The sequence below is a fragment of the Sceloporus undulatus genome, chromosome 2, assembly GCF_019175285.1.
Source record: "Sceloporus undulatus isolate JIND9_A2432 ecotype Alabama chromosome 2, SceUnd_v1.1, whole genome shotgun sequence".
Taxonomy (NCBI): domain Eukaryota; kingdom Metazoa; phylum Chordata; class Lepidosauria; order Squamata; family Phrynosomatidae; genus Sceloporus; species Sceloporus undulatus.
In genome coordinates this window covers 307,858,747-307,882,305 of record NC_056523.1, presented here as the reverse complement: position 1 = coordinate 307,882,305, position 23,559 = coordinate 307,858,747, and the positions used below count along the sequence as shown (strand labels likewise).

Genomic DNA, 23,559 nt, shown 5'->3' with positions numbered 1-23,559 from the left:
AATTTGTATTGCTGTAAACCGCCCTGATGTTTTCGAAGGGCTGTATATAAATAAAGCTATTATTATTGTTGTTGTTGTTGTTGTTGTTGTTGTTGCTGTAGTATTCAAATCCCAGTTTTAATGTTTGTACTTTTCTTCATTTACAAAAGTATATTTTGTACTTTTCTTCATTTATATGAGTATAAACAGTATATGGATAAAATACACAGAAGCCAAGAAAGAACGAGGGTTAAGATTATAAAAATACTTTTTAAAAGACTCTTTTTGTCAGAGTCAATGGCCTGAAACACATGGGCCAAATGAAACAGATGTTAGCTACATTCAGGGCATGGTGTTCAGATGACACATGCCCCAAATGTGGCTGGAAGCTGCACTGATGCAGCACCATCCAGCAAAAACCAGGCCAAGAAGGAGCAGAAAGAATCCGCTCCTCCTGGTGGCCTGGTTAAGGACCACAGTGGCAGCCTGAATCAGGGCAAGGCACATGCGGTTGTTGTGGCCCTGGTGCAAACAGTGCCATTGTGGTGGACCACAGTCCTTTTGGCCCATTTATTCAGGCCTTTGTTAACTGAGGTGTGCCTGTATACACTGAACAAGTTTCAGTCTGAATGTGGTTATTCCTCATGGCTTGAACATTTTTCAGGGCATTCAAATTCATAAGGTCATATTAATGAAGGCCACATTCTTGCTTAGTAAAGAAAGAATAAATGCACCACATAAAAAAGAGGACAAAAGATTTGCATAAACATGGATGTGCTGTAGGTATGGATGAAAATTTAGAAACAATTACTGCAATTTCAGTAGAAGTAATTCCATAATGGGGTCTGGTGATGTGTGCCTGCCTCCTAAATATCAGTGTGTAGCTTTGACATTCTTCTGATGAAACTTGACTTGGGCAGGTCAACCATCTTCAAATAGAGAAAATATATCCAGCAGTAGCTGTGTTGGCCATACAGCAAAGCACAATAACATCCAAAATCCACAAAACAACAATACCTTTATTGAACAATTAAAATGCACAAAATACATGATGAAAACTCTATACCTGAGGGAGGATTGGGAGGAGAGAAGGACAGCATGACAAACACAAAATGACTAAGCCTACCCAGTGAGTACTGAATGCTGTCCATAGGTTTAAAGAAAACCAAACCCACCAACAACCAGAAAACAGAAGTGAACACATGGGATGGAAAAAGATTCTGCAAGAAGATATGAATGGCTTGGGCAGCATCCACACTGCAGAAATAATCTAGTTTGACACTACTTTAACTGTCATGGCTCAATGCTATGAAATCCTTGGATGTGTAGCTTGCTATGGCACCAATGCTCTATCACAGAGAAGGCTAAATGTTTCATAAAAATCCAAATCCCGTTTGTTTATTTATTTATTTATTTCAACGGTTACAGTTTTTTATTTGTAGTGTAAAAATTCTACAGACATCTTTTCCAGCAAACCAGACGATTTCTGCATTGCGGATGCAACCCACCTAAGAGCACTTTATATTGAAATACTTGATCATTAAAAATTATTTACTCCTTTCTAAATCTTAATATGAATTCAGTGGAATTCATCTTACCTCCTGAAACAAATTCTGCATCATCATAGTTTTCCTCATTTTCTTGAGGTCTACAAAAAGGAAGAAATGCACATGTTACAACAACAACAACAAAGATGTAGCTGAAATTTGCAAAATGCTATTTTGTGTGAAAGCCTGGCCTAAGGCCTATGACCCATGATTTTGAGGTCAAGATTTTTCAAAACTATGTTCCAAACTTGATATTTTTTCCCCCTGAATCTGATCATATATACTTTATATTATTATTATTATTATTATTATTATTATTATTATTATTATTATTAAACTTTATTTATTTAGCGCTGTAAATTTATATATTTTATATTTTCAAAAACTGTACTGACCAGTAGAAAGTCAAAAGGGATCTTTTCCACATCATTGCATTTTCATGCTGGGAAATATGTCCCCCCCCTCCATCATCACTGTTGTCATTAAAAACAGTCCAGAGACACACACACCTCTCTCTATAAGAGATATTGACATAGCCGTATACTTAATTTCTTTCTTCTATCCAGTGTATTATGCATTTATAAATAGTTGCACAGCAGTGATAACTGAAGCTTGCTAAGGGTGCCGGTAAAGAAGATCAAGTCTCCACAGGCAAAGCCAAGAGTTCACCAGTTGTACAACTAAGTATATCTGCTTTGCTGCCCAACTTGCTCCTTTCAAGGTCTAAATACACTTTGGAGATCCCTGCTTGTTGGAATAGTGGCTCATTAGTCCAAATAGGTGTATTGTTGTTTTTAGGCTGAAAATTTGGCCCAACGTGTGCTCAAATGATCAAGAAGATATTGGGGCAGGGGGAGTGAAATCTCTTACTTCCTTGTTTTAGCCAAAATATATGCCCCCTTCCAGACCACATCATGCAGAATCCTTAGTAATGTTTTTTGTAGTAATATTACTCATAAATCATAATTCCTATATATCACTGATTGTAATGGGAATAGTTGTGACATAAACCCCTAGCATAATTAAAATGATACCTTTAAATTACAATACAACAGCTTAAGTTTATTTACATAGTTTAGGAGAGCAGATTTCAGTAAACTTAGAAAAGTATTGAGGGTGATCCCGTGGTCAGAAATACTAAAAGAGAAGGGAGTTCAGAACGGATGGCAGTTTTTCAAAAGGGAGATACTGAAGGCACAATTTCAAACAGTTCCAATGAGAAAGAAAAAATGGGAGGTGTCTCAAGAAACCAAAATGGATGAATAAGGAACTTTCAACTGAGCTAAGTTTTAAATGGAACATGTATAAGAAATGGAAAAAGGGGGAAATCACAAAAAAGGAATTCAAAGAAATAGCAGGCATGTGTAGGGGTAAAGTCAGAAAAGCTAAAGCACAGAATGAACTCAGGCTTGCTAGAGAGGTTAAAAAGAATAAAAAGGCTTTTTTGGATATGTCCGCAGCAAAAGGGAGAAGGAAATGGTAGGGCCACTACATGGAGAAGATGGCAAAATGCTAACAGGGGACAGAGAAAAGGCAAAATTACTCAATACCTTCTTTGCCTCAGTCTTCTCAGAAAAGGAAAAGGGTGCTCAACCTGAGAATAATGAAGCAAAGGACAGAATAGGGGAATTTCAGAGATAGTACAGGAATATCTTGTTAATCTAAATGAACTTTAGTATCCAGGACCAGACGAACTGCATCCAAGGGTATTAAAAGAACTGGAAAATGAAATATCGGAGCCATTGGCAATAATCTTTGAGAACTCCTGAAGAACAGGAGAAATCCCAGCAGACTGGAGGAGGGCAAACGTTGTCCCCATCTTCAAAAAGATGGAAAAAAGAGGATCCCAGCAATTATCGTCCATTTAGTCTGACATCAATACCAGGAAAGATTCTAGAACAGATCATTAAGCAGAGAGTCTGTGAACATCCAGAAAGCAATGCCATAATCACAAAAAGTCAACATGGGTTTCAGAGAAAGAAGTCATGCCAGACAAATCTAATCTCTTACTTTGATAAAATTACCAGCTTGGTAGATGAAGGGAATGCTGTGGATATAGTATATCTTGATTTCAGTAAGGCCTTTGACAAGGTTTCCCATGACATTCTTGCAAACAAGCTTGTAAAATGCGGGCTAGACAAGGTAATTGTTACATAGATTTGTAATTAGTTGACTGGCCGAACCCAAAGGGCTTCTTTTCATCCTGGAGAGAAGTAACCAGTGGGGTCCCACAGGGCTCTGTCCTGGGCCCTGTGCTATTCAACATCTTTATTAATGACCTGGACGACAGAATTGGGGGCATACTCATCAAATTTGCAGATGACACCAAATTAGGAGGAATAGCTAATACCCCAGAGGACAGGATCAAGATTCAAAATGACCTGAATAGACTAGAAAGCTGGGCCAAAGCTAACAAAATGAAATTCAACACGGAGAAATGTAAGGTATTGCATTTAGGGCGGAAAAATAAAATGCACAGATATAGGATGGGTGACACCTGGCTGAATGAAACTACGTGTGAAAGGGATCTAGGAGTCCAAGTAGACCACAAGTTGAACATGAGTGAACAGTGTGATGCGGCAGTTAAAAAGGACAGTGCAATTTTAGGCTGCATCAATAAAAGTATAGTGTCTATATCAAGAGAAGTAATAGTGCCACTATATTCTGGTTTGGTCAGGCCCCCCTGGAATATTGTGTTCAATTCTGGGCACCACAATTCAAAAAGGATGTGGAGAAACTGTAGCGTGTCCAAAGGAGGGTGACTAAAATAGTGAAGGGTCTGGAAACCATGTCCTATGAAGAATGACTTAGGGAGCTGGGGATGTTTAACCTGGAGAAAAGAAGGTTAAGATATCATAGCCCTGTTTAAATATTTGAAGGGATGTCATATTGAGGAGGGAGCAAGCTTGTTTTCTGCTGCTCCAGAGAACAGGACCAGGAACAATGGATCCAAGCTGCAGGAAAAGAGATTCCACCTCAACATTAGGAAGAACTTCCTGACAGTAAAGGCTGTTCAACAGTAGAACAGACTCTTTCCTTGGAGTGTATTGGAGTCTCCTTCCTTAGAGCTCTTTAAGCAGAGGCTGGATAGCCCTCTGTCGGGGATGCTTTGGGTGAGAGTTCCTGCATGGCAGGGGGTTGGACTAGATGGCCCTAGTGATCTCTTCCAGGCTTGAATGGGGCACACACCATTGAAAATAGTGAAGGTTGCCCTTTCGCTAAAGGGGCAACTGTATATTGTTTCATTTGGTTAAAGTGAACATTTGGTAACATATGATGTTTTAAAAGAAAATTTTAAAAGAATTAAAAATATTTTTTATATATTTTTTAAAAAATTTAATCTGGTGCCTCTACTTTCTCTTCCCACTGAGCCTCAGCCCACTCATATCATCTTTCAGTTTTTTAAGGGACATAGGTAAATGCCACAACTAGTTTCTGCCAAAAGGAAGATGTCTGGAGAGCAATCATGTCACACACACCCCTTACAGTGTCACCTAGTGTGGTTTGCACCAATTGTAGCCCCCTTGTTGTGCCCCTACCAAGGGCTGGTGAAGGAGGGACACTTGGAGGTTAACTGCTGGCTAGAGAGAGCTATTGTGCCTTTAATAGTTGTGTAGAAGAGGGAATTTCAGTTTTGTTTGTCACAGAACAAGGTAACAAGCAACCCCTGTTGAAATTCCCTATTCTGTGCAACCACTAAAGGTACAAGAGCCCTCTCCAGTTTTCACCCTGGCAACCCTAAAATGTCACTGGCCACAGTGGCCTAAAATCAGATTACATCACTGCATCTAATGTATCCAGGAAAGAGTGGAAATTCCATTGTCCAGTCGTTCAAACTAGAATCATAGAATCATACAATCATAGAGTTGGAAGAGACCGCAAGGGCCATCCAGTGGATGTTAGTTTTTCTGAGCAGAGAACTGCCTCACTATCTAGCTTTTGTTGCACATAACAGGATGATTTGTTTAACTGATAATATCTGCAGCAGCAATATCACACAGCTCAAATGCCTACACACATGTGTCAGGGCAGAAACATTTGGGTTGGAGGGGAACTTTTTCTTCTTCAAATCTACTGGAGAGAAACATGCATCTCAGCAGTATGTGATATGAGGACCCCAAGGGGTCTGGGCCAAATCAATCTCACCTTATCTCTTTCTTGTTCACATATGCACCCTCATCTAGTCACACACATTGATATTCCTCACTCTTCCTGCTTTTCTCTCACTCTCTCTGTTCCCTACCTTCTCTTTCACCACTTCTCTGACTTTCTCCCTTCCTCTCTCTTCCCTTTTCTCTCTTTCCTTCTTTCTTCCTTCTTTCTGTTTAGTATAAGAAAGCACTGCTCTCTGGTTAACTAAAGAACAGAACTGGTTTGGAATAGAAGTGGACCTGTCCTATATCACCGAGCATTTATATACTAAACAGAAAGTAAAATCCATATGGTGTCTTGGACATCACAGAAAGTAAAATCCATACTTGGGCATCACTTTAATTGCTATGGCTATGCATGGTATGGAGTCCTGAGATCTGTAGTTTGTTGTGGAACCAGAGCTCTCTGACAGAAAAGGCTAAATATCTCACAAAACTACAAATCTGTGAGTGTGAGGTTGCCACAGCCCTGATCCAGCCAGGAAAGGGGAGGCTGCAGGTCACCCCTTTGGGGTGATCTGTATACAGTGGTACCCCGGGATACGAATTGATCGCGTTACGAAATTTCCGGGATACGAAAAAGTTACATAGGAAAAAACTGTTCCGGGTTACGATATTTTTTTCGGGTTACGGAAGTTTTTTCGGCGCGAAATTCAAATGCGAAGCGCGGCTAGCGGCTTTCCAGCCGCTAGCCGCGCTTCGGAAAAGCCTTTTTCGGGTTGCGAAATGTATCGGGTTACGAATGCCGCGGCGGAACGAATTAATTTCGTAACCCGAGGTAGCACTGTAGTGCTTAAGACTAATGGGTCAGGAGTGTTTGTGGTTTTTACCTGGGAGGCCGGCGCTAAAAAACCACAAGAAGCAAAAAGATGGAAGAAAGGCCACAACGTTATTAGCAAAATCCAACAAAAAACAGTAGGGTTGGCTCTAAGCATAAGGTCAGGATCTGAAGCATCGAATAACCCCCCGGTTATTCGATAAGCAGCTTGTCTGGTGACCGCCAGACATTGCGGTGACCTAGGGGCTAAGGAACGCCAACTAGCATCCCAAACACCAGGCGCTCTCTAATTCTCTAAGCCCCTAGTCACCGGGAGGCATATCCACATAGTGGCCCCTGCAATGGCCACAATGCATGCCCTGCTCACCCCCGGGTCCCTATTGACTTCCAAACCAGTGCTCCATAGCCCTGGTATCCAACCAACCAGATCCTGGCCTATGCTGCCACCCCAAGTTGTGACAAAGAAACCCACCATCATAAGCGGAGGGTGGGTGGGAGAGCTGAGCATTAAATGGCTGCGGAGCCTGGCCGCATGGCCAATATATAAGCCATGGCTCCGCCCCCTCACCTGATGGAGAGACTCCTCCTCCAAGGCAGCTCCACCAATGAGCTGCCTTGGAGGACCAGAGTCTCACCATTGAGACTGCCTCCACCCATACCAGAGCAGCGCGGGCGGAAGGGGAGGTCCCTTCCGCCCAGCGCCACCAATAAGGGTGGAGGGCAGCCCCAACCCGGAAGTTGGGGGCCGGGAGCTGCGCCGGCTCCCAGCTGCAAAGCGGCCAGCCCGGCGAGGCAGGCAGCAGCATTATAATCTTCTTCCTCACATATATGACATAATTCTTATTAAAACCCATCTTCGGTGTTAAATTCCCACCCATCCCTACTTCCATACCAGGAAGCCAGATTCTTCCTTCCAATGTCTTCTTAATACTCACTGGTGGGATATTCTTTTGTGACTTTTGTTGTTGTTGTGAGCCTTTAAGTCATTTCTGATTTATGGCAACCCTAAAATGAATCTATCATGAGTTTTTCTTGCCAAGATTTGTTCTGAGGAGGTTTGCCATTGCCATTCCCTGGGGCTGAGAATATTTGACTTGCCCAAGGTCACCCAGTAAGTTTCATGGCTTAGCTGGGAATCAGAACCTGGTCTCCAGAGGGATGTACAGTGTTACCCCGGGATACGAATGCGCCGCCTTACGAAATTTCCGGGTTACGAAAAAATCCAATTGAAAAAAACTGTTCCGGGTTACGAAGGTTATTTCGGGTTACGAAAGAAATTTTGGTGCTTTTCGGCGCTTTTTCGCACCAAATCGCGGCTTTTCCCCATTAGCGCCTATGGGGTTTCGGCTTGCGAAAGCCTTTCGGGTTACGAAAGCGGCGGCGGAACGAATTATTTTCGTAACCCGGGGTAACACTGTACCTGTGAATAGCTGCTCCCAGAGTATTCTGGCCAGTGTAGACCCGCCCCTAGATAGTTGACGAAGCAGCAGAGATACAGGTCACCTTGATGTAATCGTACCCACTATGGGGAGACATGTTTCATTTCTATTCAAATTATAGCCATTATTTCTAACACCAGCAACTATGCATGCAAATTTGGTGCCAATCTATGGCTTTTTTTAGACTTATTTTCTGGTAATGGATTTCCTCTTTTTTGGTACTACATAAGGGGCCATTCAAATGTGAATAATGCAGGGGAAATTTTTAGCATCTCCTATTTATGTTAAAATAAGATCCCTTCCTTTGTTTTATACACATGAACACAGCAGGCACATGATTAAAAACATGTGGCTTCTGCATCATTTCTATTTGGGCATTTATACAACTTCCAGGGTTCAGGAACAGCACACTCGTTGTTATATAGCAGTGAAAGAAAATACTAAGACCAATGTCCAAGAAAGGATGTTTCAAAATGATTGTATGGGGGAAAATATTTCAAGCAGTATAAACAAAGAAATCCCCCCAATTCACCAGTAAAAATGAGAACAGATTTAATGTATATTGACATAGTGTAACACCTTGGCTTGATGTTTCTTGGAGGAAGGACTGGTGGAGCTTGTGCTGACGGATGGGAACCTGGAGGTGGAGGAAGTGCTGGTGCTGGTGCTGGTGGCTGAGGGGCAGCAGTTTGTGTGGCAGAGCTGGATGGTGGAGGTAATCCAGAGGAAGGGAATTTGTTAGAGCCTAGAAAAAAAAGGGGGGAGGGGAATGGAGTGATGGAAGACAAACATATTTAAGTAGAAGTTATAATAAAGATGTTCAATTGTTCGTACATTACACAGTACAAGCATTCACCCTGTATGTACACTCATCCCTCCACATTCCCTGGGGATAGGAGCCCATGAATATGGAAAAACTGGAAATAACAAATAAACTATGTTTTTATCTGAGAGAACATCTGTCTAGGAATCTCTAGGTCCTCCAGTGCAACTCTGTGGTCAACATCTGACAGGTGTTAATCATAGAATTGTGCTGGAGGAGATACAAATGCCTAGTGGAATGTTCACTCTAGGAATCTCTAGTTCTTTCAGTGTGACCTTTGGTTAACGTTGACCATAGAGTTGCACTGGAGGACCTAGATATTCCTAGAGAGAACATATTAATAAAATCCATGAATAATCAAAGCTGCAAAAGTCAAAGCCACACATGGGAAGGGATGGTATACACAAGTTCAGATGAGTACTTAGGTTCATTCCTCATTTGTACTCAGCTAAATCCAAGGTACAATGTTCCTAAATAGAATGAACAATAGTTGCATGCTATAGCTCCAAATGTACTGAATTGGCAGGGACAGTCCCAGTTAATCTTGTCATCCCACTTTTTCAGCTGCTTTTAAATGTCATTATTTCTCTTTCCTCCTCCCACCTTCCCCTTTTGTTCCTGGCTTACTTTAGTTGCTACAAACTGAGTTCACAGTGCAAAGTTTGCATTCTGTGGGGAGAGAGGAGAAGAATGGGGAATTTTGCCCTTCCCAATAGGCTCAGACAAAAGGAAACTGCTGCAGCATCTCATAGCTTGTATGTCCTTTGTCATTAATAACTCATTTTGACCACACACTGATGTTGCTTGGCCAGTTTTCTGTCCCAGTTTTCATCTATGAAATGCTGAACAATATGGTATGCTTGTGTGAACTGATTGCCTAGGGGTTCCATGGAGTTGATTCAGAAGATGTCAGAACTCAGGAGAAAAAACAGGTTATTTTTTTTCCTTTTTGTTTTTACTGTTAATTTGAAAACTATGTTTAAGTGCATTTTCTGAAAAGGTGTAGTCAATGGCTCAAAAGATTCATAAAGGAATTCATGGCCCAAACAGATTAATAACAACATATTAAATAATATTTCCTATAGCTTCTATAGAGCACAAGGCCTTTTCTCCCAGAACTGCTTATAGCAAATTCTAAAGAGGATGTGTGTGAGCAAAAGGAATTCTGAGAGAAGAGTGGAGACTGAGGAGAGTTCCGGGAGAGCATATGAATAAAAAACACCAACTAGAACAATGGTCCCCAAACCTTTTTTGGCTACCTTCCCCATCCTCTTGTCCAACACCTCTAGTGCCTCCCCAACACACATTTCTTGATATTAGGTCTACTGTTCTATTACAAATTCAAAACAATCAGTCTCGGTTAGTGCTCCCTTTGCACCCAGTCAACTGAGCAACTGATGGAGCAATGACTAAGGACTTTATCGCACACTGTTTTTAAAATGTTCTGAGGACCGAAGGAGGACACTTGTGTGTGTGTGCGTCCTGCAGAAAACGGAGTTTATTGCACACAATTCAGTCCTCCAACAGTCCCCGTTCCGTCCCCCGGCGCGCACCCGTTCATGTCCAGTCCTGACGGGTGCCATTTTTGGCTGACGGAAGGTAGTCCGTCAGGCAAAAATCACACCCTTCAGGAATGGATGCGAACAGGTGCACGCCGGGGGACGGAACGGGGACTGTTGGAGGACTGAATTGTGTGCGATAAACTCCGTTTTCTGCAGGACGCGTGCACACATGAGTGTCCTCCTTCGGTCCCCAGAACGTTTAAAATTGTGTGTGCAATAAGGTTCTAAGAAGCCTCTTACTCATGCTAGCTTTGCAGCAAGGGCCAGTGTGAGGAAGAGTCCTCTTGGTTGCTGCTCAGATAGCTCCTCAGTTGCAGATCCCAAGGTAACCAGTTGCAAAGGGAGAAGCTTCTCCCTGGCAAGGAAGGATTGTCAATCCTTTCTTGTGGGGAACAGGGGTACAACCAGTGCATGTGTAGGGGGTTTACAGAGGCCATATGTTCTGGATTGGAGACTGGTGTGGACAGGAAAAAGGAGATACTTTAACTACAGGAGCTTCTCCAAGGTGAAGCCTCTTTCCAAGAATCAACCCTGGATACTCCTTTCCCGTCTTCTCCAGAGATATGTCTTCCCCACACAGTTTCAAGTGTCCCACACACACATTGTTTCTTCTGCTACCTCTTCTTTCAACCTGTCTGATGAAAGAAGGCAGTAGCAGCAGTGCAGCTCAAATCTACCAGCCAAATCTCAGCAAAGCTCACAAAGCTTAAGCAGCATCCCAAAACTGGATTTGTAATTGGTTGACCAGCTGAACCCAAATGATGCTCAGCAATAGCTCCCCTTCATCTTGGAGAGAAGTGACCAGTGGGGTGCCACAGGGTTCTGTCCTAGGCCCAGTGCTATTCAACATCTTTATCAATGAGTTGGATGAAGGAATAAAAGGTAGCATATAAGCAAATCAATTAAGAACTTTGTCTTCCTTAAGAATTATCTCTCTGGATTTAAGGTTCCAGCTATCTTGTTCAAAATACTTAGGATCATCATAGCATAACCATCTCCAACTTTTAACCCACTTTTTCCTTTAAAAATGCTTCCTGTGGTGAGATAGCTAATATTATCTCGGGGGAAAAGTCCCTGTTTATACTTGTACCAAGCCCATAAGAAAGCCTTTTAATACAATTTATTTTTTAAAAAATCAGCATATACCTTTTCTTTACTGTACCAAAAAGAGCCATGTCAACCAAATCTCAAGTTCCAAGAGTCTCACATTTTAAAACATTATCAATTCCTTCGACCACAAAAAACAACAGGCTTCATAATTCAATTTAACATTAGAATATCTTGAATACAAAAAAAACAATATGTAGGATGTTTTCAGATTTCCAGTTCTGCAAAACTATACATATATCTTTCAGTATAGCAGTCTGGGAAACCATTCTGCCTGCTTAGTCTCCAAAACCTCAGAAGTAATATGTACTGCCTAAACAAATGTGTTTTCCACAAGGGAGTTTATTGCACAGCCATTTTTGCCTGATCCAGGCATGGAGCAGGATTGGGCCAGAATAGAGGAAAGTGGGTGTTATTGCACACAAAATTGCTGCTGTGCTGCCAGCTGACCACCACCTGTCCCCAAGACGACTGATTTTGAAGAACTGAAAGCATCCATGCAACCAAAATTGGCAAGATAAGCAAGGCTCGGGGACGAGTCATGTTCGGCTGGCAGCTCAGCAGCAGTTTTGTGTGTGATAACACCCACTTTCTCCCGTTGCAGCCCAATCCTGTTCTGTGCCTAGATCAGGCAAAAATGTGTGTTTGATAAACTCAGAGAAATAATGTAACAAACTGATATTAATTGGCCTCATACCTTCTGTCTAGAAAAGGGCTATAACCTGACATGACCATAAAAACTAGATTGGCTTCAAAATCCACTTATCTCCAGCACTGATCACTGAGGGCTCCAGTCTATCTCCTTCCTGCATAATGCTCTCTTGTTGTTCAAGTGACAGAATCCACTTTCTATTTATCTGCCTTCTACAGGTGGCTGCTTATATTTACCTTCACTTTGTCTTGCATATTACTTAATATACGGCAGACTATATTTTGTTGCTTGCACATTATTTCTTACAAGGTGCTTTGTAGTCTTTCATTACTAATAAAGAATACACTGCTACTCTCTCTCTCTCTCTCTCTCTCTCTGTGTGTGTGTGTGTGTGTCTGAGAGAGAGAGAGAGAGAGAGAGAATTGCTTGTCCTACCACCCACCTACCCAAAATACAGCCTTGTTAAAAGAAAGGCCATTTGGGTGGAGGAAATGATATCATTCATACCAAAGCTAAATAATGCATAAGAGAAGCATGACCATAACTCTTAATGCTTTCATTTTTTTTCTTTCTTTAATGGCACTATAGAAGGGAGGCTCTGGATCTGAACAGAGCATCAAAATGGGGCTAACCCTGCTCTGTTATGCTGCTCCCTTTTTTTATGAGAGGTGGGTATAGCAATAACATGAAAAGCTTTTATACCCTCCAACATTTTACTGGTGAAAATTGTGACATGTGAGGCCAAACAACCTCCAAGTGTGGTCAAGGTGGCAACAGTGATTAATGAGGAAGAACAGACAAGCTAGGAGAGGCTGCAGCTGTCTGCTTTTGCATGAGCATACTGGGAAGGGCAAGATTCTGCCCCTCTTCGCCCCTCAGCTTAACGGATTGCAAATTACTTTTCCACTTTGTACTCATTTTGCAGTAATTGAAGTATGTTGAGGACAAATGGAGGTGGGGGATGGGAAGAGGAAAGGACAAGGGGCAGTGGGAAGAAGAGAGGAAGAGAAACTAGAAGGCTGTATAGACCAGAGTTATACACCGGTGTCAGGGCAGAGTCGGGACAAGGCGTCCACATAACGCATGCCCCAACACTGTCCCGATATTTCCATCATGCCATACGTCTAACTTCATGACGGATGGCGTCACAGTGCTCCTTTGGCATTGTGTCCAGATGAGGCAATGCCAAAAGGAGCACCAGAAAGTGCCACTGCCACAGCAAAGGCACCTTTTCCCTGGCACGAAAAGGAGCGGCATTTTACAGCTCCTTTTAGCATCAGGGAAAGGCTGGAGCAGGGCTGTGGCATGTAGTTGCCACAGCCCCAATCTGGCACTGAAAGGGGTGGCAGCAGGCTGCTCCAAAGAAGCAGTCTGTTTAGCCCCTAGGACATTTTAATAGTAGCTGAAAAAGTTGGAGGACAGAGGATTAATGTCCTGCCAAACTGGAATAGTTGGTGAGCTATACATAGAATCATATAGAATCATAGAGTTGGAAGAGACCGCAAGGGCCATCCAGTCCAACCCTCTGCCATGCAGGAAATCTAAATCAAAGCATCCCTGACAGATGGCCATCCAACTTCTGTTTAAAGACCTCTAAGGAAGGAGATTCCACTACACTCCGAGGGAGTTTGTTTCACTTTCGAACAGCTCTTACTGTCAGGAAGTATACAGTTAATAATCTATTAGAAAATGGACAAAAGGTACTGAATTAAATATCAACAAGGACAAGCAAAAGACAGAAATGATCTTCCAATCATTTCTTAAAGCAGGACCAAGATAAAACTATCCGTAAACTGAAAAGTGAGGAGGCCTATGCATGTATGGTACAATAAGGATATGCAAGACCATATTCCAGCCAGTGTTTTGAGATGTCCATCTGAGACCTTATTCAGAGCTCCCCAGAATAGTGAGTGGATGGGAACTATTTGTGAGGAAGTCTTATTTTTGGTGGCGTCAAGTTTTGGACATGTCCTCTAACCTTAGAGAGATCTATCTGGTGCCTAGCTTGTTTTCAGCATCAGGTGAAGACTTTTTTTTGTTCTTGTAGGGCTTTGTTGAAACCATTTAAAACCATTTTAAACCAGACGTTTAAAACTGCTCTGCTGTTCCTTCTATTTTTAATAAGCTATTTTATGACTGCCTTCAATTTATGTTTTAAAGGGATATTGCTTGGTTTTATTGGCCTAAAAATCCCATGTTGCGCTGGCAGTGCAGCCCTGGTACAATAAAATTGACCTTGATGGTCAAAGTGGACCTCAGATTCTCCCCAAAAGATGGTTTTTCCATCTTTCCCACAAACCTTCAGAACAGGTCTTTAAGGCACAGGTTCGCAGATGTTGGCAATAGCGGCGTCACTAGGGTTGGTGTCATCCAGTGTGATAACACATGGTGTAACTTCCCCCCCCCCCTCTGGTTGACCTCCTCCCACTTCACACCATACAGAATCCTTAATAATGCTTTTTTGCACTAAAGTTTCTCGTAAATCATAATTCCTATATACCACTTAATGTAATGCTAACAGTCATGACATAAACAAGTGGCAAAAATTAAAATTATACCTTCAAATTACAATATCATACACACAACCTAAATATATTTGCATATACATAGTGAAGATTTGGTTAAAATGTGATGCTTTTAAAGAAAATTCAGAAATAATATATTTTTTAAAAATCAAAATTTATTTATTTAATTTAAAAAATAAAATTTTGCAATTTGAAATTTTAATTTTTAAAAATTCTGTGACTTGGCCAAGGTTGTCCGGTGGGTTTCTGTGACTGAGCAGGGAACCAAACCTTGCTTGTATGGAGTCTTCAAATCCAACTCTCAAACCAGTACAATGCCTAGTTTCATTTATTATTATTGTGTTTTTACTGCCAGCAATTGGGTGAGAGGATTATGGGATTTATTTATTTAGCTTCCTGTGATAAAATAAAATGACATTGCTGGCTGAGGAGGGTGCCTCATTTCCCTCCCTGCCCCAGGCAGCAAAATATCTTAGGTAATCCCAAACTGTTCCATGCACTTCAAACTAGTACAAGAAAGGAAGAGAAGGGAAGGAAGGAAACAGAGAAGGAAGGAAGGAAGGAAGGAAGGAAGGAAAATGCAAGACGTCAAAGAGAAAACCTCCCACATGATATGGGCTTATGCTGTCCCCAGTTGATATGAAGGAACTTTTGTTGTTCATAAAATAATGAATAAATAGAGAAAAGAAAAAAGCACTCACTTTCGCCATTATTTTTCTGAAACTTTTCCAGGTCAACTGTTGGAGGCCTGCTGGGTTTCTGTGGAGGGGGGCCTATCTTGAATAGTGGAGGCAACACATTTCGTTTGGGCAAATTCTTGTCTTTCTCTTCCTTTTCTGTGTTATTGGCCCAGGGTCCTGTTGTCGCCCCTTTGACAGAACTGACAAATTTAGCAGAGGTTGCACCAGACATCGACCCTGAGTCCTCTTGATTGAATCTGGAAATGTTCTTAGTGACACTCATTTGCCCTTCTTCATTCTGCTGTGGCAAAGGTTTCTGGTGGACTGGAGATAAATTGCTCAGAGTACTGACAACATGTTTCAAAGGTGGGAAAGGGCCAGTTGTGGAATCCGTTCCACTAATGCTCTTTTCTTCAGCTTCTTTTGGCATCCGAAAGGAGCTCACTTTTGGTTTGATACCTACTGAGCCTGAAGGTGCCCGAATCAAATTCACATTTTTGTTGGACTCTTCTCCGTTTTTCAAACCAGGATGTAGGCCTGGTTTTTCCCTAAGAGGAGGCTTTGGAAAAAGAGGTTTGAGTTCATTTTCCTGTGAAGCAGAGATTTTTTCCTTGACCTTTGGAAACAGAGGCTTCACTTCACTTTCTTGGGATTCAAGTTTCAAGCCTGGCCTCAGTCCTGGAGGTTTAGTATCATTTTTCAGAGGCATAGAGGATCCAGGTAACCTATTTTCAGATGGCTTTGGGAAAAGTGGTTTGGGTTCCTGTTGTAGTCTTTCTGTAGGTTTTGGACCCAAAGGCTTAGGGAATCCAGGTCTTTCATTAGCTTCTTTGCTGACTGCTTGGGCCAAGGCAGCAACTTTGCTGGTGACAGGACTATTCTTCAACGGGGGTGGCTTTGCATCCTTGTCTGATGTGTTGTGAAGAGAAGGTTTTGTGCCCAAAGACGGTTTAAGAGGAGCAGGTTTGTTAAAGCTGCTGGGTTTGACAGGTATGCCAGCATTTTCTAGTTGAGTAAATTTTTCAAATGCCGTTTTCGTGACCAAAGAAGGTTGCCCGCCAATTTTGACCTGTCGGTTGTGGACCTCCTCAGCTGGGTTGTTATTAAACTTCGCCATGATGGATTTCACGTTTGTCTTGGCATCCTGCAGTGCAAAAAGAAGATGACAAAGAAAGCAGAGTGAGAAGTCTTTTACAACAACGTTTGTGTATTCTGTACTGTTTGAAGGCTTTCCTGGTTTGAGGCTTGTGACACTCCTGATTGGTTAGAGATATCTCGGCATTTAGCTTCCTGTATGGCTAAAGACGTTCAACTTTTTGCTTCATAGCTGTTGTGGTTAAAGCATATTTCAAAGCATCTAATGCAGATGAGAGCAGCTTTGCTGACTGGATCTGTCCCAGCTTTTGTCTGCTGTAATTTCTTTCTCTTCCTGTTCTGTTTGCGGAATATGGAACTGATATTTAAACTCAACATTACCAAAAATCTATAGGCCTGAACTCAGCAATCCTATATCCCTGGAATACAAATACTACTGGTGTGTGTGGGAACTCTGAATTTTAAAACAAACAAACAGTTTCTTCTTGAACAAATGTCTACCTCTGAGGCCCAGGATTTTTGAGTGTGTGCATACACAACTGCAGAGACCAGGGTTCAATGGCCTCTTGGCCATGAAACCCACTTGGTGACCTTGGACAAGTCACATGCTCAGGGGAAGGCAATGGCAAACAACTGAACAAACTTTGCCAAGAAAAACCCATGATGGGGTCGCCAAAAGTTGGAAACAACTTGAAGGCACACAACATCATCATCAACAACAACAAATATGGGCAAAATTACTCATCCTGACATTCTTTCCTTTAGTTTGGAAGACATGAAGAGTGCAAAAGAGATCTCTTTCATACTTCCTTGTCAAATATTTCATGCAAAATTAGTATCACAGTGCTGTTGGGCCAGTGCCTGGATCTTTGTCTTGACTTGTAGTCTCAAGGTATCCAAATTTTAATAGTTGCTGTGAGCCAAAGCTCATGACATTAATAGTATAGGTACAGAGACCAAATGCTATTTTTATCCTTTTGTGAGAAAAATAAGCAGAACAGTAGCTCTGGGAAAAACTGGTAGCTCTCTCTAAAAAGATTATTCTAAACATTGTTCTCCTGTAGTTATTCAGAACTGACAAGTCCTGTGGAATGAATTACTGCCATGTCCAGAACCAAGTCTGTGCTACAAAGGAGATGATAGCTCTTAGTCTGGGAGAAGTAGGCTACAACAGCTGCTGTGGGCCCCTCCGGGGAGAAAGTAAGTAAGTAAGTAAGTAAGTAAGTAAGTAAAACACCATCTGTGACTGTTATCTTGTGAGGTATATTTATCTGGGACCAAGTAAAATTTTCTACCCACTTCAGCAATGTCTTTCCATGGTGGTGGGATTTCATGCCCCTGTTTCCTCAGAGGTTATTTTGACAGTAGCATTAACTATTGATAAGGTCTCTGACATCAGACAGGCATCTACTGAAGCTCTGGACTAAATATGCCAAGCAACAACTGGGAACAGTAAGGAGATAAGTGCCACACGCTCTGAGATGGTCAACTGTTAAATCCTTTTAAAATAGCCCAAATTGATCCGGCCTGTATGGGAAAAGGCCTTCTTCAGGAGTTCTGAGCAAAAATCTTTGGACTATAGGCAGTGATCCTGCATTTTAGAGTGTGTTCTCAACTCTAGTGGTTCTTACTGAAGGCCCCTGAAGACTTTTTCCCATATAGACCAAAATACATTGATTTATTTTAAAGTGATCAATTAAGTAATATGCACCATTCTCACATCAAAATTCACTTAACTGACACCCAGCCCCCCACTTCTTAGTTATATATCCTATACTACAGAGTGAATGAATGAAGCATGCAGGGCATCACTGAAAGGGCGTTTGTAGCTGTTTTTTTAATGTTCAACCCCATACTGAATCTAGCTCTACATACAGAATGATTGTACAGTGGACCCTTGTTATACACTGGGGTTTGGTTTCAAGATTCCCTGTGGATAACAAAATCCGTGTATGCTCAAGTCACGTCAACTATAATGACATAGCAAAATGGTGTCCCTTATAAAAAATGGTAAACCAAGGTTTGATATTTGAAATTTATACTTTTTTTTAAAATATTTTCAAACCGTGGATGCTTGAATCCGTGTATAAAAAATTTGTGTATAAGAAGGGTCGACTGTAGTTGTGATCAAGCTCTATATTACCTTTTGTACATAATGCACTGTTATGGCAGTGCTTTATTTTTTTAAGCATGGAGAACCTGATACAGCTAAATGTCTTAACATGAGGATGGTGGTGTTAAAACTTTACCCTGTAGTATCACGCTGATCTGGATTTCTTCCGTTTTCTGTTTATGGGGAAACAGTAGTTCACTGTGAAATTGTGTCTTATGCAAATTTGCAGATACACAGCAATGGTTGCCCTTATCTGGCCAAGAACCATAAAGCAAAGTTTTAATGTCTCAATCCTTCCCCCCTTCTGGGGCCCTGATATGCCACTGAGATACCTGCTTTTCCTTCAGAGGAACACCCACACATTTCTTAGCCAAGGGGTATGAAGGGCGACTGGTGTGAGTTTGCGGAAGGCACAATGAAGATTAACGAGAAATCTGATGCAGGCTAGTGGATCTGCTGTTTTGGAGGAGTGTTACCAAATGTTACCAAAATATAGGCTATTGTACTTTGAACATATCACAAGATGACATGACACATTGTAAAAGGCCATAATGCTTGGCAAAGATGAGGGCTGTAGGAAAAGAGAGAAACCACAGGTGAATTGAGATTCAAACAAGCCACACTGTTGAGTTTGCAAGACTCACCAGGGCTGTTAATAACAGGGTTTCTTGGAGTTCTCTCATTCAGAAATGAAGGCATAACTCCAAGCCAACTAGATGGCACATAACAACCACAAAATCAATAATGAACAGTGACAGCTGTTGGCTTCTATGTAAGTGGGGTAGTGAATCTGTTCTGGGTTTTGGTCCAAACTTTAATAGATCTGTCTAAGGGGTTGAATCACATCCCTCCAAAATGGTTCAGCACCTTGGATAAGTCCTTTTAAGTTTAGAATCATAGAGTTGGAAGAGACCGCAAGGGCCATCTAGTCCAAGCCCCTGCCATGCAGGAAATCTAAATCAAAGCATCCCTGACAGATGGCCATCCAGCCTCTACTTAAAGACCTCTAAGGAAGGAGACTTCACTACACTCCGAGGGAGTTTGTTCCCCTGTCGAACAGCCCTTGCTATCAGGAAGGTCCTCCTAATGTTGAGGTGGAATTTCTTTTCCTGTAGCTTGCATCCATTGTTCCTGGTCCTGTTCTCTGGAGCAGCAGAAAACAAGTTAGCTCCCTCCTCAATATGACATCCTTTCAAATGTTTAAACAGGGCTATCATATCACCTCTTAACCTTCTCTTCTCCAGGCTAAACATCCCCAGCTCCCTTTCCTCATAGGGCATGGTTTCTAGATCCTTCACCATTTTAGTGGCCCTCCTTTGGACACGCCCCAGTTTCTCAACATCCTTTTAAAATTGTGGTGCCCAGAACTGGACACAATATTCCAGGTGGGGCCTGAGCAGAGTAGAATAGAGTGGGACTATTACTTCATTTGATCTACACACTATACTTCTATTGATGCAGCCTAAAATCCCATTAGCCTTGTTAGCTGCCACATCGCACTCTTGACTCATATTCAACTTGTGGTCTACTTGGAGTCCTAGATCCCTTTCACACATAGTCTCATTCAGCCAGGTGTCCCCCATCCAATATCTGTTCATTTCATTTTTCTACCCTAAGTGCTGTACCTTACATTTCTCCATGTTGAAATTCATTTTGTTAGCTTTGGCCCAGCTTTCTAATCTATTAAGGTCATTCTGAAGTTTTATCCTTTCCTCAGGGGTATTAGCTACTCCTCCAAATTTGATGTCATCTGCAAATTTGATAAGTATACCCCCAGTTCTGTCATCCATGTCATTGATAAAGATATTGAATAGCACTGGGCCTAGGACAGAACCCTGTGGAACCTCACTGGTTACTTCTCTCCAGGATGAAAAGGAGCCATTGTTGAGCACCCTTTGGGTTCAGCCAGTAACAGTTACATTGTCTAGTTCACATTTTACAAGCTTGTTTGCAAGAATGTCATAGGGAACCCTGTCAAAGGCCTTACTGAAATCAAGATATACTATATCCACAGCATTCCTTTCATCTACCAAACTGGTAATTTTATTTAAAAAAAAAAAGATTATATTTGTCAGGCATGACTTGTTTATCTGAAACCCCTGTTGACTTTTTGTGATTAGAGCATTGCTTTCTAGATATTCACAGACCCACTGTTTAATGATCTGCTCTAGAATCTTTCCTGGTATAGATGTCAAACTAACTGGACGATAATTGTTGGGATCCTCTTTTTCCCCCTTTTTGAAGATGGGGACGTTTGCCCTCCTCCAGTCTGCTGGGACTTCTCCTGTTCTCCAGGACTTCTCAAAGATTATTGCCAATGGCTCCGATATTACATTTGCCAGTTCTTTTAATTCCTTTGGATGTAGCTCACCTGGTCCTGGAGATTTATATAAAACACTGAAGGGATTCACAGCCCTAGTGACATGAAAGCCACCAGCTGTCACTACTTGAGGGCAGTGGGGAGACATGTATCAATCTGTAGCTACATTGAAATTTATTATTGTAATCTCTTTCTTTGCCCCAAATCCAGATACAAAAGAAATGCATCCTTGGCATAAAAGAAGAAGAAGATGAAGAAGACGAAGAAGAAGATCAAGAGGAGGAGGAAGGGTTCCCTATACTTCAGTTATTTTTAAGGACACACAGACAAGGAAGGTTCTCTTCTTATAATAAGCGTCACATATTGTGTAAGGAACCATATCCTGTCTGATCTTGAAAGCTAAGCAAGGTCAGCCCTGGTTAGTAGTTGGATGAGAGACCACTAATGAATATAAAGTGCTGTAGGCTATATTTCAGGGAAGGGAACTGGCAACTTGCCTCTGAGTATTCCTTCCCTAAGAAACCCTATGAAATTCATGAGGTTGTCATAGGTCGACAGCCAACTCAAAGGCATATACACACACAGTGAGAGAACAGAATAAGGAACTACAATGTTGTCATTTCAGAGTGTTTGACCTCTCTTCAAGAATAAACATCACAGCCATGTGATTTCTGAAAGATGAAAAGACTGCAGTTCTCTATTTACTTTATATATTTAAAACTAGGTCGTGCAATTTATTTTTAAGGGATTTTGTGAGGGTGGGGAAGGGGAAACCAAGAGAGTTTAGTTCCAGCATTTCAGGACAGTGCATGGCTTATCCTCATAGGAAGAGTAATCCATCTAATCAGGAAGGTGCATATTCTTGCCTTTGCAATAGTGCAACCACAAAGTAGACATAATTTTCCTGCAATAAAGACAAATTACACATTTCCTCCTTGTTTCTCTTCCACTCAAATCCTATCCAAGGGTGAGAAAGTCACCTGGTTTTGAACTGAAAATAGCCATAGGCTATGGGTGGGCATGTTGAAGCAGCTTCTCTCCCTCCACTTCAACTTAAATACTGCTTATTTTCATTTTAGTTTCACATTTTTTTAAAAAATAAGGGGGAAAATGCAGGTATCCAGGCAATGAACAGATTGGACCTAATACTTCACCAAGACCTTTTACTCATTTCAGTTCAGTTTTGTCTTTTTATGTTTCTAGCACATATGTATTCCTCCTTCCAGTAATACAATGTGGGTTTTTTTGGGGGGGAGGAGTTGAGAAAAAAAATCTTAGGATAAGTAAGGGGCTGTGCAGACCAGCCATTAAGGCCGGCCTGGGGGTGGAGTTGGGTGTCCACATGATGCAGCACTCCACACAGCATGCAGCATCATGGCACTTCTCTGGCACTGCATCTACATCAAAGGAGCATGGAAAGGCCGCATGCCAGCATTTATCTTGCTGATAAATTCCTGTGATGGGTTCACATTGTTGTTAACTGCCCTCAAGTTGATCTCGACTCTTGGCAACCCTGCTGCTGAGACATCTCCAAGAGCCCCATATCCACTGCTCTACCTACCTCCTGCAAACTCATGTCTGTGACCTTAACAAAGTCTATCAATCTAGCATGTGGACTTCCTCTCTTTCTACTTCCTTCCACCTTTCTAGCATTATTATTTTTCCAACGATTCATGCCTTCTCATGACGTGTCCAAAATAAAACAGCCTAAGTTTTGTCATCTTGGCATCTAAGAGGATATCTGGCCCAATCTGCTCTAGGACCCATTTGTTTGTCTTTTTGGCTGTCCGCAGAATAATCAGCAGTCTTCTCTAGCACCACATTTTGAATGAATTGATCCCCTCCCCATCTTCTTTCTTAACTATCTAGCTGTCACAACTATACATGGAAATAGGAAATACAATGACTTACATGGTTCTAACTTTAGTGCTGAGCTGTATATCCTTGCATTGGCAATCATTTCTAGTTCTTTCTTAGCTGCCCTTCCCATTCTTAATATTCTTCTACTATCCAGGCTGCAATCCCTGTTCCTATCAATGTTTGATTCCAGGTATGAGAATGTTTTATTGTTTCTATTTCCTCATTGTCTAGTTCAAATTTGCGTAGGTTCTCTGTGGTCATTATTTTTATTTTGCTTCATATGCTATATGATACATTGTGTTATTATTTGCCTTATGGGTGTTTAGTAAAACTGCTGTCTAACAGCAGGGGAAAGCTGAGGCTGGCTATCACTGTACAAAGTACCAAGATGGTTGGAATGCCATTTGTGTGTAGGGGGATTTTTTCTTCTGAGAGTATTTTCTTTTAGAGTGTTTTGTGGGTTTTTCGGGCTACGTGACCATGTTCTAGAAGAGCTTATTCCTGACGTTTCACCAGCATCTGTGACTCACATCTTCAGAGAATGCTGGTATGGAAGAGAGTTAAGTATATATGTGTGTGTGTGTATTATTTACACACACACACACACACACACACACACTGTGTGACCCTGGGTAGGGAGGAATGTTTTCCATGGCCTGGTACATACATCTTGGTAAGTCCGGGCTGGCAGCGACCTAATTTTCTTTGGAGGAAAACCACAGCCACCAAACTGCACGGCTTCACTCCAGAGGAAAAAGAACCTGGAAAAACCAAGTTCTTTCTCTGCTGCCGTAGTTACATTGCGAGTGCGCCAATGGCGCATCCGTGACATAACTGGTGTGGCGCAATGTGTGGAAGCTATGCCTCTGTTATGTCACAATGCCACCAGCACGTATTAGGCTTAGGGACCATGCAGTTGCCGCGCAGT

The 23,559-nt window shown here is 41.8% G+C and overlaps 1 protein-coding gene and 1 long non-coding RNA gene across 5 annotated transcripts in view; one reads left to right on the top strand and one right to left on the bottom strand.

The window, feature by feature from the left end:
• Positions 1–23,559, bottom strand: part of FYB1 (FYN binding protein 1) — an 80,545-nt gene that overhangs the window by 43,453 nt on the left and 13,533 nt on the right. For 3 of the 4 annotated variants that reach the window (XM_042450203.1, XM_042450207.1, XM_042450206.1), the window contains exons 2-4: positions 15,265–16,387; positions 8,474–8,639; positions 1,578–1,627 (exon numbers count right to left, since the gene is read on the bottom strand). In XM_042450203.1, the coding sequence (XP_042306137.1) occupies positions 1,578–1,627; positions 8,474–8,639; positions 15,265–16,387 (1,339 nt within the window). Of the gene's footprint in view, positions 1–1,577; positions 1,628–8,473; positions 8,640–15,264; positions 16,388–16,719; positions 16,829–23,559 lie in introns of those variants that run through there. The other variant, XM_042450204.1, reaches the window with a different exon arrangement.
• LOC121921725 lies at positions 15,828–21,747 on the top strand. The gene is made up of 3 exons (XR_006102031.1): positions 15,828–15,963; positions 17,403–17,538; positions 20,982–21,747. It is a non-coding gene; the product is annotated as an uncharacterized LOC121921725 (long non-coding RNA).